Source organism: Cololabis saira, chromosome 6 (genome assembly GCF_033807715.1).
Source record: "Cololabis saira isolate AMF1-May2022 chromosome 6, fColSai1.1, whole genome shotgun sequence".
Classification (NCBI taxonomy): Eukaryota; Metazoa; Chordata; class Actinopteri; order Beloniformes; family Belonidae; genus Cololabis; species Cololabis saira.
The window spans coordinates 11661543-11677505 of record NC_084592.1 but is presented as its reverse complement, the minus strand read 5'-3'; the positions used below and the strand labels follow the sequence as shown (position 1 = coordinate 11677505).

The 15963-nt window shown below is 42.9% G+C and overlaps 1 protein-coding gene across 1 annotated transcript in view; it reads right to left on the bottom strand.

Annotated features, from left to right (window-relative positions):
* Positions 1-10831, bottom strand: part of htr2aa (5-hydroxytryptamine (serotonin) receptor 2A, genome duplicate a) — a 63286-nt gene extending 52455 nt beyond the window's left edge. Inside the window, exon 1 of the mRNA XM_061722863.1 lies at positions 10411-10831. Within this exon, the coding sequence (XP_061578847.1) occupies positions 10411-10831 (421 nt within the window). The remainder of the gene's footprint in view (positions 1-10410) is intronic.
* Positions 10832-15963: the final 5132 nt, after the last annotated feature.

Genomic DNA, 15963 nt, shown 5'->3' with positions numbered 1-15963 from the left:
AACAACTTCATGTAGACTATACTGACTCTGCAAGATTAATGTCCAAACTGTTTTCAGTTTAACTGTGGCTCAGTTAAGCCCATAGTTGCTTCCCATACTTTCTTGTGTTCACACAACTGCAGTTTAAACTCAAAATAGTATTGTGTTGAAATTTAAATTAGCCTCATGCCAACCAATGGTGCAGAAGAACAACATGAGTACAATGTTTTCTTGTGAAATGTCTTAGTTGATTAGGAGTCTTTCTCAACTCTGTCTTTTATGTACGTTATAAATTATCTGGATGGACTTTCACTTACTGGCAGTGGCATAATTTAAAGCTGTTGGAGAGACAAAGACAATACCCCACAGCGAGGCAAAGACATTAATTAGTATTAAGTCCAGCAGCTGCCGTTCTGTCAGTCTAATCACTTCAGTTCAACAGGTTCAGCAGCTGTTGGGTGAGTACAGTCTGCAGAGTATCATTCTGCCTCTAAAATATATCCAATAGATATGGAGACTCTTCAGTCTGGATCACTGCTGCTGAAAATTGATAGACAGAAAAAAATCACCTTCCCAACCTTGGTGTCTTTGTTGATACCCAGAATCCTTGCTGAGGTGCAGGTCACGTTTAAGTAAGGAACAACATAATCTCCAACTAACCCACGTAAGGTGTTGGAGGAACCATATTTAACAGCTTCTAGCCTAAAACAATGAGCGCCTACTTGAATAATCAAACTCAACATCGATTTATGAGCTCTGTGTTTATTTTCAGTTTTGCAAATTAGACAAAGTTTCTCCCTGAAAGAATTCTGACAGTTTTTGGTTCCTAAACTTGTCACAATCAGAACATTTCACTTCCTTAAAGGAGCATGAGGCTCCTTTTAAGAAATGAGACTCTCTAGTGCCACCCTTCACCACGACGGCCGTCGGGGGTACTGCAGCCAACAGCGAAGCCGGCGCGGGAGAACGGGGAGAACGCACATGCAGCGTCATGTGACGTCACATCCGCAGCCCAGCGCGGGAAATTCGGGACCGAATTGCAGCACATTTTGCAGCACACAGCCTGTTCAAGGCAACGGAGAGATACACTAGAGGGCTCATTCTTTTGGGTTTGGAACGCTTCATCTGACATTATTACTAGAAAACTTAAAATGTATACGGATTTTTTTCATAAATCCTGCCTCAATCCGGCCTCAAGCTCCTTTAAATATCTCTGCCATTTACAAATAATGGTAAACTGCAAACATTTAAATGTGGCATTTAAATGTGCTTCGCAATTAGCTGCGCCAGAGCTTTGCAAACTACACCTTGCCTTCACCTTTAGATTAACTTTTGGGTTTCAAAGTGCAATCAATCTTATTGACGCAAATAAATGTAGTCCCTGAACCTTCCTAAAGAAGTTTGTGTGGCGACCATGTGATCAGAGGAGCAAGTGTCGGTTGTCTGTTTTGGAAGGGAGATAGCTGTGAATCTTTAATCTCTCGTGGGTGAAAATTCTCGTCAAGTAAAACTCTAAGTTAATGCAGCTCTTTTAAGTGTTCCAATAAATGTCGGGAGGCTTGTGTAAGGTGACAGAGCGCATAAGTCTGTCAGGTTTGTTTTGACGGCTCATCCCTGAGGAATGTCTGGCAAGGATAAGGAGAGCTAAACTAAAATAAATCTATTTACCTTGTGTGATTTGGTGAAATAGAGAGAAAATAAACTCTGTGTCCACAGGGGCCATGCGGTCACAATGCTGGGTTAATCCTAAATTACCCAAGAGGGTTGAAAATATTATTTTAGACAAAAAGATTTGTACAACAAAGCTGAATTTCTAAATCACATCTGGGGCGTCTGCCAACATGAGCAGACAAGATGGATAAGACATCAGCTGGGGCTTAGAAAGATCAACATCTGGCTGGCGAGCTAACATGTACGTGGCATGTTGAGTTCACTTATTCCTGCTGTTTACGTGACTCCACTCACTAAGCAGCTGGACAGAAAGCTGGACAGAAAACAGCCCACAGTTTCACTGCTCACTTGACACATTTATTGGACGGACTTTTAAGTCCTTGAATGAAGATAATTAATGCCCATAACCTCTTCATTTCTATTTGTGCAAAGCGGATGTGGGCAACAAACTGTGACAAAGCAAACCCATTCTAGGAGGAGCTGCTGGTGTCTGAGGGATTTCTGAGTGGCCGATTTCATGAATCGGCAGGATGACTCACGCAGCTCATGGTGAGACCTGGGAGCCGATAGCTCCTGCAGTTACCAATTTCCTGCAGAATTGTCAACCTGACTCTTGTAACCTGGAGATGCAAAAAATGTGTTTTCATTGCGCTTTGTGTGAAATATTCCTTTTTTGCCAGAAAATTGCATTTTGCTATTTGCTTCACATTTTATATTTCACCTTTGGGACAGTTAAATCTCCTAATGATAAATGATATTCACCTCTACTCTGCCTTTGAAAACTAATTTCTTTATTTTATTTCAACTAAACTCAGAAAAGGTTGAATATCTGAGATTTTATGTGATTCCATAAATCAGGCGGCAGACTTGGTCCATAGTCTATCATGTCCTCTTGAAACTGGTATTATTTGACCATATTGTCCCAAACTTCTGGTCTAAAAAGGCTTTTTTTTATTGTAGGAACTATTTGCTGTAGACAAACTATTTGTCTACAGCAGTGTTTCCCAACCTCGGTCCTCAAGGCCCACTGTCCTGCAACTTTTAGATGTTACCCTGCTTCAGCACCGTGATACAAGGGGCTGTGTCATCAACAGAATTGTGCAGACCTTGATGACAAGCTAATTAGGACCATTAATTAGAATCAGGTGTGATGATGAAGGGAAACGTCTAAAACATGCAGGATAGGGGGGCCTCGAGGACCAGGGTTGGGAAACACTGGTCTACAGTCCATGTTGGAGATGAGTATTCATAGTTTTATTTTTTCATTCAGATTATTTGAATGCTTTTTTGTTTATGTATTTGTTTCCAAACAAAAACAAACCTGAATTGTTTTCAAATTGTACAAAACAAAAGTAAAAGAGAATTCAAAGAGCTTTACACAAAAGCAATAAAAGTGCATGGAAAAGGAAAGAGTTTAAAAGTAGATTAAAAAAAACTACAAAGGGAAAGACATGAAATGCAAGAAATAAAAGTTACAGTGCATTGTGTGTAGAAGGCGTTGGTCCCCTGAAGCAATTAAATATTTCAGACAAGCTTTTAGTTAGGGAAGGTTGTATTACATAATATCTTTTTTCTTTATTCTATTATTCTCATGTAGTTGTTTTTTATTTTATTGCATTTTATTGGGGAGTATCTTGTAATTTTTATATGTGATTATAAAACTCTTATAAGTGCTTATAAATAAATATATTCTTTGTTGAGTACATGTTGTTTCCTTGTACCCAGCAAGAGCTTGATTATTCATCCATTTCCCCTCTTCTGCTCATCATCACTTCATCACATCACATCATCTCATCAAAAGTAAATCCAACTGACAATGATGGGAACATTTGAACCAAACATTTTAATAATAAGTATAAGCACATTTTAATTATTAAGCATGTTGAGGCTGATGATGAAAAGATAAAAAGCTTCAGGAGTTATTAGGGTCAGTATGTGGCCCTGAAATGACGACACATTTTCATGCTTCTCATGTATGTATGAGAAGCAGGAAAACTTCTTCTTAAACCAAACTTGGGTAATCACAAACAAGAGTTCAAGCACCAACCACTGAGTTTAAGATTATTCAGATGCTAAAGATAATGCAACAAAGAAAACTCAGCCACAGCTTAAGAGCAGCTTAACTCTGCCCGGGCATTGATTTTCTCCATAGCAACTGTGGCCAAGGCCCTTGGCTCTAAGTGTTTTTATAAATCAATTATAAAAACTCACTTTTGAACAAGTGCGTGCACCCGCCACTTTCTGCAGATGATGTACTTGTACCTCATGTCTTTCCTTCTCTGTCTCCCTTACAGTTAGAAAAACCTGGACACATGACTGAATCAGAAAGTCACATGACATCTGGCTGCAGGGCCTCATGACACGTTTTGTAGCACGCCTGTGTTTTGCCTCGTAGCGACTCCAGGTTGTGATCTCAACAGTAGCTCACGTATGCGTGTGCTCGAATAACCTCGTTAGTGATCCCATTAATCATCTATTTTTACGAGATCAGCTGCACAAACTAATCTGTGACCTATTCACAGCCTCATCTCTTGATTAAAATTATAATCATTTTTTTGACATCAACGACCACCTTTTACAACCTCGACTACGTTCTCCCATCGGAAGTTATCTCATCAACAGACAGCTAAAATTAAAGTACAGCCTCCTTCACTTCTACAGCTTCACATATCAGGACTTAATAAATCACCCACTTCCTTACCAGTACACATGCAGCGATTCAACCTGGTTGCAGATCTGATCACATAATGACATGCAGAAGATTGGATCACTTGTCTGATTACACATGCTGTTCTGAGATCAGACTGAATCAGATTGAATAAGCCACTGTAACCAGAGCATGGCTGACTCCGTGACGCTAGGTGGCGTTGTACCCAAGGTAACCATTTCAACAAAGAGCCACTTCCGGTTGACCTCCGCTTAACAACAAGGAAAGGAAAAAGTGCATTCTAACTGCTTTCCTATTAATAATCTGTCTAAAACAGCCTTTCTCAACCTTTTTTCAGTCATGACACCTTTCAAAAGTGAATAAAATCTCACGACACCCCAGAGTAAAATATAATTAAAAACCGCACTGCATCGCTCTGACTGTAAATGCATAAGTCCCGTTTATTTTGTAGCAATAACTTGAACACGATAACTGCACCAGAGTAGAAGTCATCGTTCACTGTTGTGCTTAGTTGCCACGCTGATGGACAGAAACTATGGTGACTTTTAAAAGAAAGACTGCCTAAAGAGAATTTTCCAGCCGGCTTCACTTTGAACGGGCGGTGTGAACCGGCCGTTCAAAGTGAAGCCTGATTTATGGTTCCGCGTTAAATCGACGCAGAGCCTACGGCGTAACGTACGCGGAAAAGCGCACCGTACATGTGCGTCGCCGCATAACCTACGGCGTAATCTCTGCGTTGGTTAACGCAGAACCATAAATCAGACTTAAGGCTGCAGCGGCGTGTGAGCGACGGATGACTGAGAGGGAGAAGAGTTTCTCCAGGAGTGGAAGCAGCGCCGGGCAAGTTATGCCACAGTTTGCAGATGGATTGTTGATGCGTGGGCTAACGTGTTTGCTGGGATTATTTTGCGAGCTTTTGCAAAAGCGTGCATTTCCGAGGCGCTGCACGGTACGTGACTCTGACAGCGAGGAATTTCGGACTGGCACAGCTGATTTAGCGGAGCTCTTTAATGCAGAAACAGAGGATGAGAACTTCGATGGGTTTGATTAATGTAAAAACTGAAATAAAGTAGCCTACAATCAAACAAAGTTTTGCTCCCGCTGTATTTTTAAATACACACGCTTGTGTGCTTGTGTGTGTGTTCTTGTGTGTGTGCCTTTTCGGTCGATGCGCCGTGTGTGTTTTAAATACAGAAATGACACAAGACTGAGTCTATGCCTTTCCACACGGCGCCCGTATGGTCGCGAAAATACAGTATTTATATATGAAATGTCAGAATAGGAAATATTTTGACGACACCCCTGAAGCAGTCAAACGACACCCCAGGGTGCTACTACTGAGCAGCATCACGTCGTCTCCTTTCACTTCCGGGTGAATCCCCCTCCCCCGGGTGAATCCCCTCCCCCGGGGGAAAATCCCACCCGGGGGAAAATCTCGAGCATGCGCAGACTGCAATATCTATGTCCCCGTACACATGGCATTAACAACCTGGTTGCGACTGGCTTATCTAGGTGCTGCAAACTGGTTGATGAATCCGGTTTGACCAGGTTGACTTGACCAGGTTGAGGTGTTCACATGCAGTTTTAAAGTCGGTTTAAAGTCTCAAACCGAACTGCAACCAGGTTGAATCGCTGCATGTGAACACACACACACACACACACACACACACACACACACACACACACACATATATATTTGGGACCAAAGTAGAAGTAATCGTTTTCCCCCGGTGTCATCCGTCACTCACGTTGTTGTGTAATACTTTTGTCCTTTTCATCTGTACAATGTTACTTCACTTCATTGAGGTTTGCAGTGATTCATTTATAAATGTATTTAATTCTCTTCAGGCACCGTCGCAGCATTTTTGAGGTTAAAGTCTGGACTTTGACTGGTACTCAGCGACATCCTGGTTCTATTCTCATTTTGTAAGAGATGTTCTGGTGTACTTGAGATCTCTGGTCTTCTGCATGATCCATCTTCAGCCAAGCTTTCGCTGTTGGACACATGACCTCACGTGTGAATTTAAAATACTTAAAATACTTAATTCTTAACACTAATAGCCGACTCAGTGACTGTAAGTTGCTCTCAAGGCCTGTGGAAGCAAAACAAGCTCAAATCATCACACCTCCACCACCGGGCTTGAAATTTACTGTAAGTTAAATATTTAAAAATATATATTTCTCACTGTATTCTCTTCTCCAAGATCACTGATGTCTTTCTTCGCTGTGTTAAGATAGACCTGAATGCTACAGACCAATAAACTAACTCTGCTTAGCTGCTTAGGTGCTCACACCTACCAAGACCTGTCAAGAACCAGATTTCTTTTGTTCTGTTATTTTAAAACTCATAGAAATTAAAAAGGTTCTTTCTCTTCTCTTACACCAAAACAGTGTTTACTTTCTGAATCAGAAACCAAATATGATCGCATGTAAAAATGCTGATATGGATAATCTGATCCTTTGTCGGCTCATTGAAGAGCAGAGGAAAGTGAGTGACGAGCACACAAGGATTTTCTTTTGAAAGCTCTCTTCCTTCCTATTAATTTCAGTGCCTATTTTCATGCAGATGAAGCTGCTTCTTGGTTATGAAAGGGTCTTATGTGAACTGCCTTACAAAAGAGAGGTGAAGCAGCGAGGACCAGCTGGAAAACGGCTACAGTGAAAAGTGTGTGTGTGTGTGTGTGTGTGTGTGTGTGTGTGTGTGTGTGTGTGTGTGTGTGTGTGTGTGTGTGTGTGTGTGTGTGTGTGTGTGTGTGTGTGCGTGCGATGACAGTGTGTGAGAGAGATTAACAGACGAATAAGAAGGATGAAAAAAAATTGACAGGTTTTTTGCTGCATTGATCCACAAGCTCCTAAATCCCCAGAAGAATGACAGCAGCGCTTCCATAAGTCAAGAAGGTTCTGATGGCACTGATTGTCTGAATTTCACAGATGAACTGGCCGACAGAAAGCCTCATAAACTGCTCTTAACTAAAAAGCTCAATGCCCAATCAGGTTTTTTTTTTTTCTTTTTGGACCTCTCTCTGGGTTTTTGCAACTTTTAATACTAAATAAAATGTGCTTATGTGACAAACCCCTGTAGGTTTGCATTAATTCTGATGGTAAATTCAAATGCTGATAATTTAGGGATTTCCATACCATTTGGTCACTTAGGCGTTTCAGAGCTGTGCTAACATATCTACAAATCCCCTGGATGATTTGCTTAGTTTTTCCACCCATTGTCCCTCAGATGATAAATCTTCCTGGTATTTGGATAGTGAAATATCGCCACAATAACTCAAACACACTGCCACAGACTTTTCTGCAGGTTATTTCTGAACTTTTTAGCTTCTAGTTTATAGAGGAAGGAAAAAGCTGTTCAATATTTACTGAAAAGTTGAATGATTGGAACATTAATAATGTTTTTTTGTTTTTATCAACATAGCTTAACAACTGCTTCACAGATTGGACTTAAAATTAATTACATATTGGTTGGTGAGGCACTTCCCTCAGTCAAACCATGTCTGACTAGTTGGTGACTTTAAATTGCCCATAAGGATGAGTGTGAGGCTGTGTGCTTGTTTGTGGTCCTGCAGTGGACTGGTGACCCGTCTTGACCATGCCTTCCGCCCACAGAGAACTGGGACAGGCATCAGCAGACCACTGTGGCCATGAATAAGAAGTAGTTAGATAATGGATGGATGGAAGGCAAAATACTAATTACCGTCCTGACCAGTGGCGGCTTGTCAATAGGGGGCGCTAGGGCACAGTACACATAAATTACGTAATATAAAGTAATTATCACATCTGTGCACTCATAAAATGTGTCTGACTTAATTTTTCAAGCCTTTCCATCCCATACTGGGTTTATTCAGAGTTGTTTTTTGTGCAGACCCAAATACATAGGTTTCAATGGCGAGGGGCGCCGGCCAAATGAGTGTGTATTGTATGTTCTAAAACTTTTCTTCCATGTGACTTCATGCTGGTCTCTAATTGGTTACTCAAAGGCTCTCCTCCGTGGCCAATCAGCGTGTTTTCTGTCATTCTTCATCTAATCTGATTGATTCATGAGCTGTCAATCAAAGTCACACCCCTGACAGTGTAGACGCGCGACTGCATCTGTCACTCACATACAAACGGAGTCACAGCCATAGACATGTATCCGTATCCGCCCCATGGAGCTGCTGCGATACGTCAACGTCACCGCCATATTGGATGTGGCAAGACTGCACTGTAAACTAATACAAGTAAATTGACTTATTTTCATAAAGCGCCTTTATACAAAGACATTTACGTTTTACGTCTCATTTATTCATTCAAAAATAAGAACTTTATTGATCCCACATAGGAGTAATTCATGTTATATCAGCTATAGAGAACAAGGTAGTGCCAAAAAACAATATATATATCCCCCCTCACAAAAATAAGAAAAAAAGATAAACATATTTTCTCATCAATAAAACAAATGTAAAACTTTTCAAATAACAAAATAACATATTTGAACCATTTTTCAGACAATATCTGTCAATATCTCTATATAATAACTGAAAAATCTGAAAAATAGTTCAAATGTGTTATTTTGTTACTTGAAAATGTTTAAATATGTAAAATATGCTACATGTATATGTAGTATATGTATATGTAGTATATGTAGTGATATGTAATAAAAAATAACAAAAAAACGTATGTTCAAGTAGAGTTTATAGTTGTGTTGTAATCCCCACTCGCCAGTGCGCCCACCCCAAAATGTTTTATCACCAGCCGCCACTGGTCCTGACACTTGGATTATTGCTCTGAAGCACCAACGGGACAACCAGGGCTAGACATTATTAGGCCTAAAATTTTGGCTCATTACCTGCAAAGACTAACATGCTAATTAAGAAGCTGCAGAATAACAATATAGTTTTGTGTACATCCACAGAAAAAGTGTCAAAGACTGTGGTTTCACATAGAACCGTCACAAAAAAATATTTACCTGTTTCTGTCACCAAAACATTTCATTCATTTATCTAGGGGAGCGGTGGCCTAGAGGTTACAGAGGTGGTTCAAGTCCCTGCGTTGGCAACTGAGGTGAACCACTATGGGCCCCTGAGCAAAGCCCTTAACGCTTTCACTGCTCAGCGGGTGCTGGAAATAAGGCAGCCCACTGCTCCTAGTGTCACCAGTGATGGGTTACACAGTCAGTTGTTTCCTGCTTGATGGAGTCTTTTCTTTCTAGCTGTTCTTTTCTCTCAAGAAAAACTCAAGAAAGCTTCAAATTAATAGACTTCTTTGATGTTGCTCTGATTCTCATCTTCTGTTCACATAATTGTTGATTCTTACCTGTTTATCAGTTGCTAGGTCAGGTCTGCGGTGTTATCATTCAGCTGATCAAATTATTGACGACTAAAACATTCCAGCTGGTTGGTTTGACAAATAAATAAATGCTAAAAATCGCAGTCAGACCTCTGAACCACGTTTTTGAAATGAGAGCTGCTGTGACACATGTATGCACAGTGAACTTGGGGGTGATGATCACGTATGGCAAGTGGGAGGTAGATAGTTTGGACATCGATACAGAGAGTAGCACAGCATTGCCTCAGGCCCCTCAGATACAATCATGATCTGACATGACTGCTTATCTGCACACTGTCTATAGAACCTGTTAGAGGGGGTGGAAACTTTTATCAATGCTGCAAAAAAGTCCCTGCAGCTTTTTTCATTCAACCATGTACACAAGCTTTAGCCACCTTTTCTTTTTTCCAAATAAACACACATTGTCAACAACAGCACTGAACACCTCCATCACTGCTGCTCTCCATCTGTGTTCTGCTGCCACCCAAACTCAGCCAAGCATGAATCCTGACACGACTAAGGCTGTTTCATGCCAACTTCATGACCAGCGATCTAAACAGCACAGCGCGCCAACGGCGTTCCAAATGAGATGAGACAGATGTTTCCTCCTCTCCTGGCGTCACAAATGTAATAATGAGTAAAGCCTTCAACATGCAGGCAGGTGCAGTTGGTTTAGTCATGTAACAATCAATCAAAAACGCTGTGGGACTGATGGAGAAGCAACAGGCATCAACACACCAACTTAATAAAGTCCACTGTGAGTGACAGTCATTGCTTACCATAGAGAATGGTCACCATGGAAACTGGCATGACCAGGATGCCCAGGAGCATGTCAGCGACTGCCAGCGACATCAAGAAGTAATTTGTGGCGTTCTGCAGCTTCTTCTCCAGGGAGACTGCCAGGATCACCAGGATGTTGCCCATCACTGTGATGGCGATGACGACCAGAATCAGCAGCGCCGCCCAGTTCTTCTCCACCGGAGGAGACGGAGAGCTGTAATATCCTGCATGGCAGGACCAGTTCACCAGCTGTGTGCCAACGCCGTTGTCGTCCCCGTGACATCCCAAGGTCGTGACGTTCCCAACTCTGAGGACAGGTTCCTCCAGTCCAGGGGTCGGCCTGGGGTTGCTCTCAAACGTGGTAACGGCTCTGGCAGTGATGGGGATCAGCTCTGAGATGTTGTTACCATGCAGTTTCATGGCGTCAGCTCAGCACCTGAAGAAGATGCCTGAAATCACCCGCCAGGAAAAGGTATTGGGAAAGATTACGAAGGTAGAGGGTTTGATGATTGTTGTGAGTTTCTTTTACCCAGGTGAGTATGGTAAATACGTGACTGTATATCTGTTGATTTATGTGGACACGTCCCCGATAACTGTCATTCAGCTTTATCAAAGGACAAGGAGATGTGCATGAAACAAAACTTGCTAGCTCAATGCTATCATTGTGGGAATTTCGTCCCTAAAACAAAAAATAAGGAGGACTTATGTTGGACTTTGTTGTTTGTTGGATTTTGATACGTCTTTTCATAATCGGGGAAAGAAACTCTGTTCTCATCCTTTAAGTCTGTCACTCGTGGTGAAAAGACTTTTTCCACGTGAAGTCTGTGTTGTTACAAAACAAAATTTCCTCCTGTGGTTTTTCCAGGAAGTCGGTTTCCTTTCAAGTGCACGACTTTGACCTTTGTGAGCCAAAAGGAAAAAAACACCATGGACTTCTGAATCTTCATCCTTGCAAATGATGCATTAGTTTAATAATAAAGACATGATTTCACCTGAAACTGGACGGGAGTTTATAGAGTTTAAGTCTACGCCAGATGTAAAACCTTCAAAGACGCGACAGCATGGTGCATGTTGTCAGATGTGAGTGCAAATCCTTGCTTTCTCTTCTCAGCTCATCCCTTCAGCCGTGAGACCAGTTGACGATATCTGACACGTGTCTGTGTTCATGTCTTCCTAACTTTCATCCTTCGCTTCTTCCGTCACGCCGCCACGTTGCTTTGGCATTAAACTTCCAACTCCAGATAAGAAAGCATGCCACTCTTTTCAGTAAACCAAAAATGATGTCCACCCTCCAGAAATCGTATATATTCCATCATATGCTTCTTCTCCTCTTGCATGCAGACGTCCACAGTGGAAAATATCAGTCACTGCCTATCTGTATCCACATCTTCCTAGAAAGAGCCAGGATCTCCAGTCTTCACAAACCTTCCTCTCTCCTGTTTAGTATAATTCCACCTCTTCTCACTTTCCAAAAAAGCAGAAAAAGAAGGAAAGAGAGAAGGAAAGAAAATGAAGTAAAAAGCTTCGATCTCCCTTGAATCGGCAGATTCAGAAGGTTTTATTTGCTTTTCAGGTCTTCGGAAGTGTGCCGTCAAGTTCTTGAGTCGTGTTTGATGGTGCTCAGGAGCTGACTGCTTCTCTGCTTTTACTCTCCTCTCGTTGCTTCTCACATGCAGCCTCTGTTTCTCTCTGTGGGGATCTCCTGCTCACTCTCTCTCTCCTTCTCTTTACCCAGGGTCTCTCACCCTCTCGCTGTATTGGCTCATGCTCTTTCTCTCTCTCCTATTGTGCTTTTTCTCTTTTCCCGACTCCTTATTCTGAATCTGTCAGTCCTCTCATTCAAAAGATTTAGGGACATAAATGTCTGCAGATATAGAACAAGAGAAAAGCCATGTATCAATCCTGAAAGCTTATACAACTGAAAATGTAAAAGATAAATAAATAATTATAAAATAATTAAAATCCATCCGATTATGTGAGACGTACAAATGACTGGTTAAAAACTTTAAAATGTCCAGAAAGAAGACTGAGATCTCAATGTAAACAAATTACGTATAATACTTGCTCATGCTTATTTATTTGTTGAATAGATATACTTTGATTTTAGTTCATTACCTCATACAGAACTCTGAAAACTTGGTATCGTTTCCTCATGAATTGCTTGCTTCAGGTCCTTCTGAGTGTCGTATGCTCAGAATTTTAATTCAACTATTACAAAACATCACTTTTGTCTTCATCATACTTGTAGTAGTAGTTCTAAGAAGATGATCATCTGGAGACTCTTCATTCCCTCTCTAGCAGTAAAGGCTTGTGTAATCCTTGTTCTATGATAATAAGGAACTATTGATTACCAGTAATCTTCATGGTAAGATACAGTCCAGGAGCAGTGATGAGTATAGTGGACATGGAGAAGCCATATGTCAGTCACATAGGTTCCGGGAGTATATCTCTCAGATGGCTTTGCAACACCCCGGTATTCCCCCGGAGGAGAGGAGGTGGCTGGGAACGGGGAGGTCTGGGCCTTGTGCCTCGGTTGCCCCCATGGCCCAGACTCAGATAAGTGGAAGTTGATGGATGGATGGAAAAGTTTACATATCTGTTATTGTTTTTACATATTTCAGCTCCTCTTTGACATTCGTGTTGCCATGGCGGTTTTTATTTCAAAAACATAAAATGTATATAAAAACAGATGGACGGCAACAGCTTTTCTTATCCAGCTCCTCCTCCTCTTCTGTAGCCCATGAGTCAACTGTCTGTGGCATCTCTAACCAAATCCTCTTAAAGCAGAGGTTCACTTTCTTCATAGTCTACATTCAAGCTTACTGTTATTATCCCAAATGGATTTTACTCTATACAGCACTTCATGTGACAGTGTATCACAGGAATAATTCAATATTTCTGTTAATGCTGTGGCATATATCAAAACATCTTTATTCATTATCCTTTCATCTTTTCTAGATCAGTGGTTCCCAACCTTTTTTCCTTGGAGCCCCCCCCTACTTGTGTCTAAGACCAGCAAGCCCCCCCCCCCCCCCGACCCGTACATACTAGCACCAAAAGAGTAAAGTGATTTGTTACAAATCTTTAATTGAAAAAATAAACATTATGTTTTTTTGATACATTTCTCTTAATTTTGTGTCACCAATGTATAAAGTACGCACAAAAAATAATTGCAAGGGCATAAAAATATTTCTGAAAGATGTCTCTTTTAATATGAGAACAATTTTTTTTTTTTTTTTTTCCTTTAACAACCTGTCTGAGTAGTAGTATAATTAAATGTTGAATAATGATATAATAATAAGTTAATAAATAATGAAATAATTTCCTGTGTTTGTCACCAGTGGACAAAAAACACAAAAATAATTCAAAGACAACACATAAATTATTCCTAACAATGTCTTATGAATGACTCTGCATCATTCTGTTCATTCACGATTCATGCATAGTGTTCTGCATTCTGATTGGCTAAACAGTCTCCCCGCTTCTTCACTTCCTGTGTCATTAACGTTGGTCTCTTGGGGCCAGGGCCCCACCGTACCGTGGAGGTACGGTGGGGCCCTGGCCCGGCCCGGAGGGCCGCCCCCCGTCTACTGGATGGCCGGTGGGGGGACGCGGGTGTCTTATCAGGGCCGGTTTTGCTGGTCCTGCTTCCTGGCTTCGGCCTCCGCTCCCCCTCTTTCCCCCCCCTACACGATTCATACGTACATAGGCGAAGGGCGGGGGGTCCGGGTCGTGGGGGGCACCGTCCCGCGTGGCCCGGCACTCCCCGCCTCACGGTTTTAACAGCAAAATAGACACTGCACATTCAACACTTAATAAATACATTTGACAAGGACACGTAGTTCGGGAGGGGGGGGGGTCGGTGTCAATCGATACTTGGCCCTCCCCCCTCCCTGTTTTTATGGCATTAATCACACGCACTCAACACCAGGGGCGGGAGGGGGTCCCACATCACCCGCGTTCCCTCACCGGCCTGGGACGGGTGGGTCGGGTTACCCGGGCCTGGCGGGGCCCGCCGTGCAGCCTAGGGTGCCTTCTGGCGGTGCTGGACCCCCCCGGGGAGGGGGAAACGGTGCGTGATTGTATGTCTGTGTCGGTGAGAATGCGGTATGGAAGGGTCCTGCCATGGAGGATCTGAGCCTCCATTGGCAGGACATCAAAACTTAATAATTTATGAATATTATATTATACAAAGATGGTTATTATTATTATTATTATTAGTAGTATTATTATTATTATTAGTAGTAGTATTATTATTATGTATAGTATATTATATTATTATTAGTATAGGTATCGGATAGGTGAATGGATGAATGAATGGGATGCCTGGGTCTGGGGCCCTCCGTTGTCGGGCCTGCACGGGTGTCGCCTTGTTGGGGGGTTCCCTCTCTCCGGGCCCGTCTCCGGTCCCCCCCGCTGCCTCTGCGGCGGGGCGCCCCTCTGGTCTTGGAGGGCCACTTTCGTGGGGGACGGGTGCGCCTGCCCGCGTCGGCGGCCCGGGGCGGCTCTGTCTCTCCGGGCAGGCTGGCCCCCTGCCGGGTGGGGGTCGTTGGCCTGAAGGGTGAGGGCCTCCTGGCCGCGTGTCCGGCCCGGACCGGGTGGCCGGGGATTGCCTGGGTCGCGGTTCGCCGCCGCGGGATCCCTGGCTGCTTCTTCCCGCGCCGTGGGGGCCCCGCCTGCGGGCCCGCTCGGCCGCCGCCGGGGGGGGGGGGGGGCCTCGCAGGCGGTGGGTTGCCTCCCTCCTACTTCTCCCCTCTGTGGGGTTGCCGGTGGCCTGGGTTCCGGGCTCTTCCGTGTCGGCCTCTGGTCTCGTGGGTGGCGGGGTTGCTCCCCCCCCTCCCCCACTATAGATACACTTCAGGTGGAGCTTTGTTTGGTTTATTACACACACACACACACACACACACACACACACACACACACACACACACACACACACACACATATAGTCACTTAGTCACATGCATATACACACACACACACACACGCATGATCATATACATACACACACACACATAGACATACACACTGGCTTGTTCACCTGCATGCTGGCTCTCTAGTTTTTGGGTTTAGGTAGCGGTAGCGATAGCTTAGCTCAGACTGCGATCAGATCTCAAGATTTAGGTCGATTGCTGTTATTGTTTTGGTTGGCTCCGTGCCGGTTTCGTGCTTTGCTTGTGGTTTTTTTTTTGTTGCAGATTTCCAGTGCTTGACGTGTGTCTCCGGGTGTTCCTGCTTCCTGGATTGGCAGTGGATGTCGTCACCCCCCCCCCCCCCCCCCCCCAAAAAAAAAAAAACACACTGGGTTTGTATGTGTATATTTATGTATGTGTACGCATATGTGTGCGTATATATATGTATATATATTAAATATAGTAATAATGCACATATATACACTTTTGGTTTCTACCGTCATGGTATCAATCAATAATATGTGTGCAGACAAGGTAAAAAAAAAAAACAAAAAAAAAACAAAAAAACGTTGGTCTCTTGGCAACGATGCTGAGAACGGCCAATGAGCTTCAGCAGCAGCTCAAGAATGGGACCCTTTG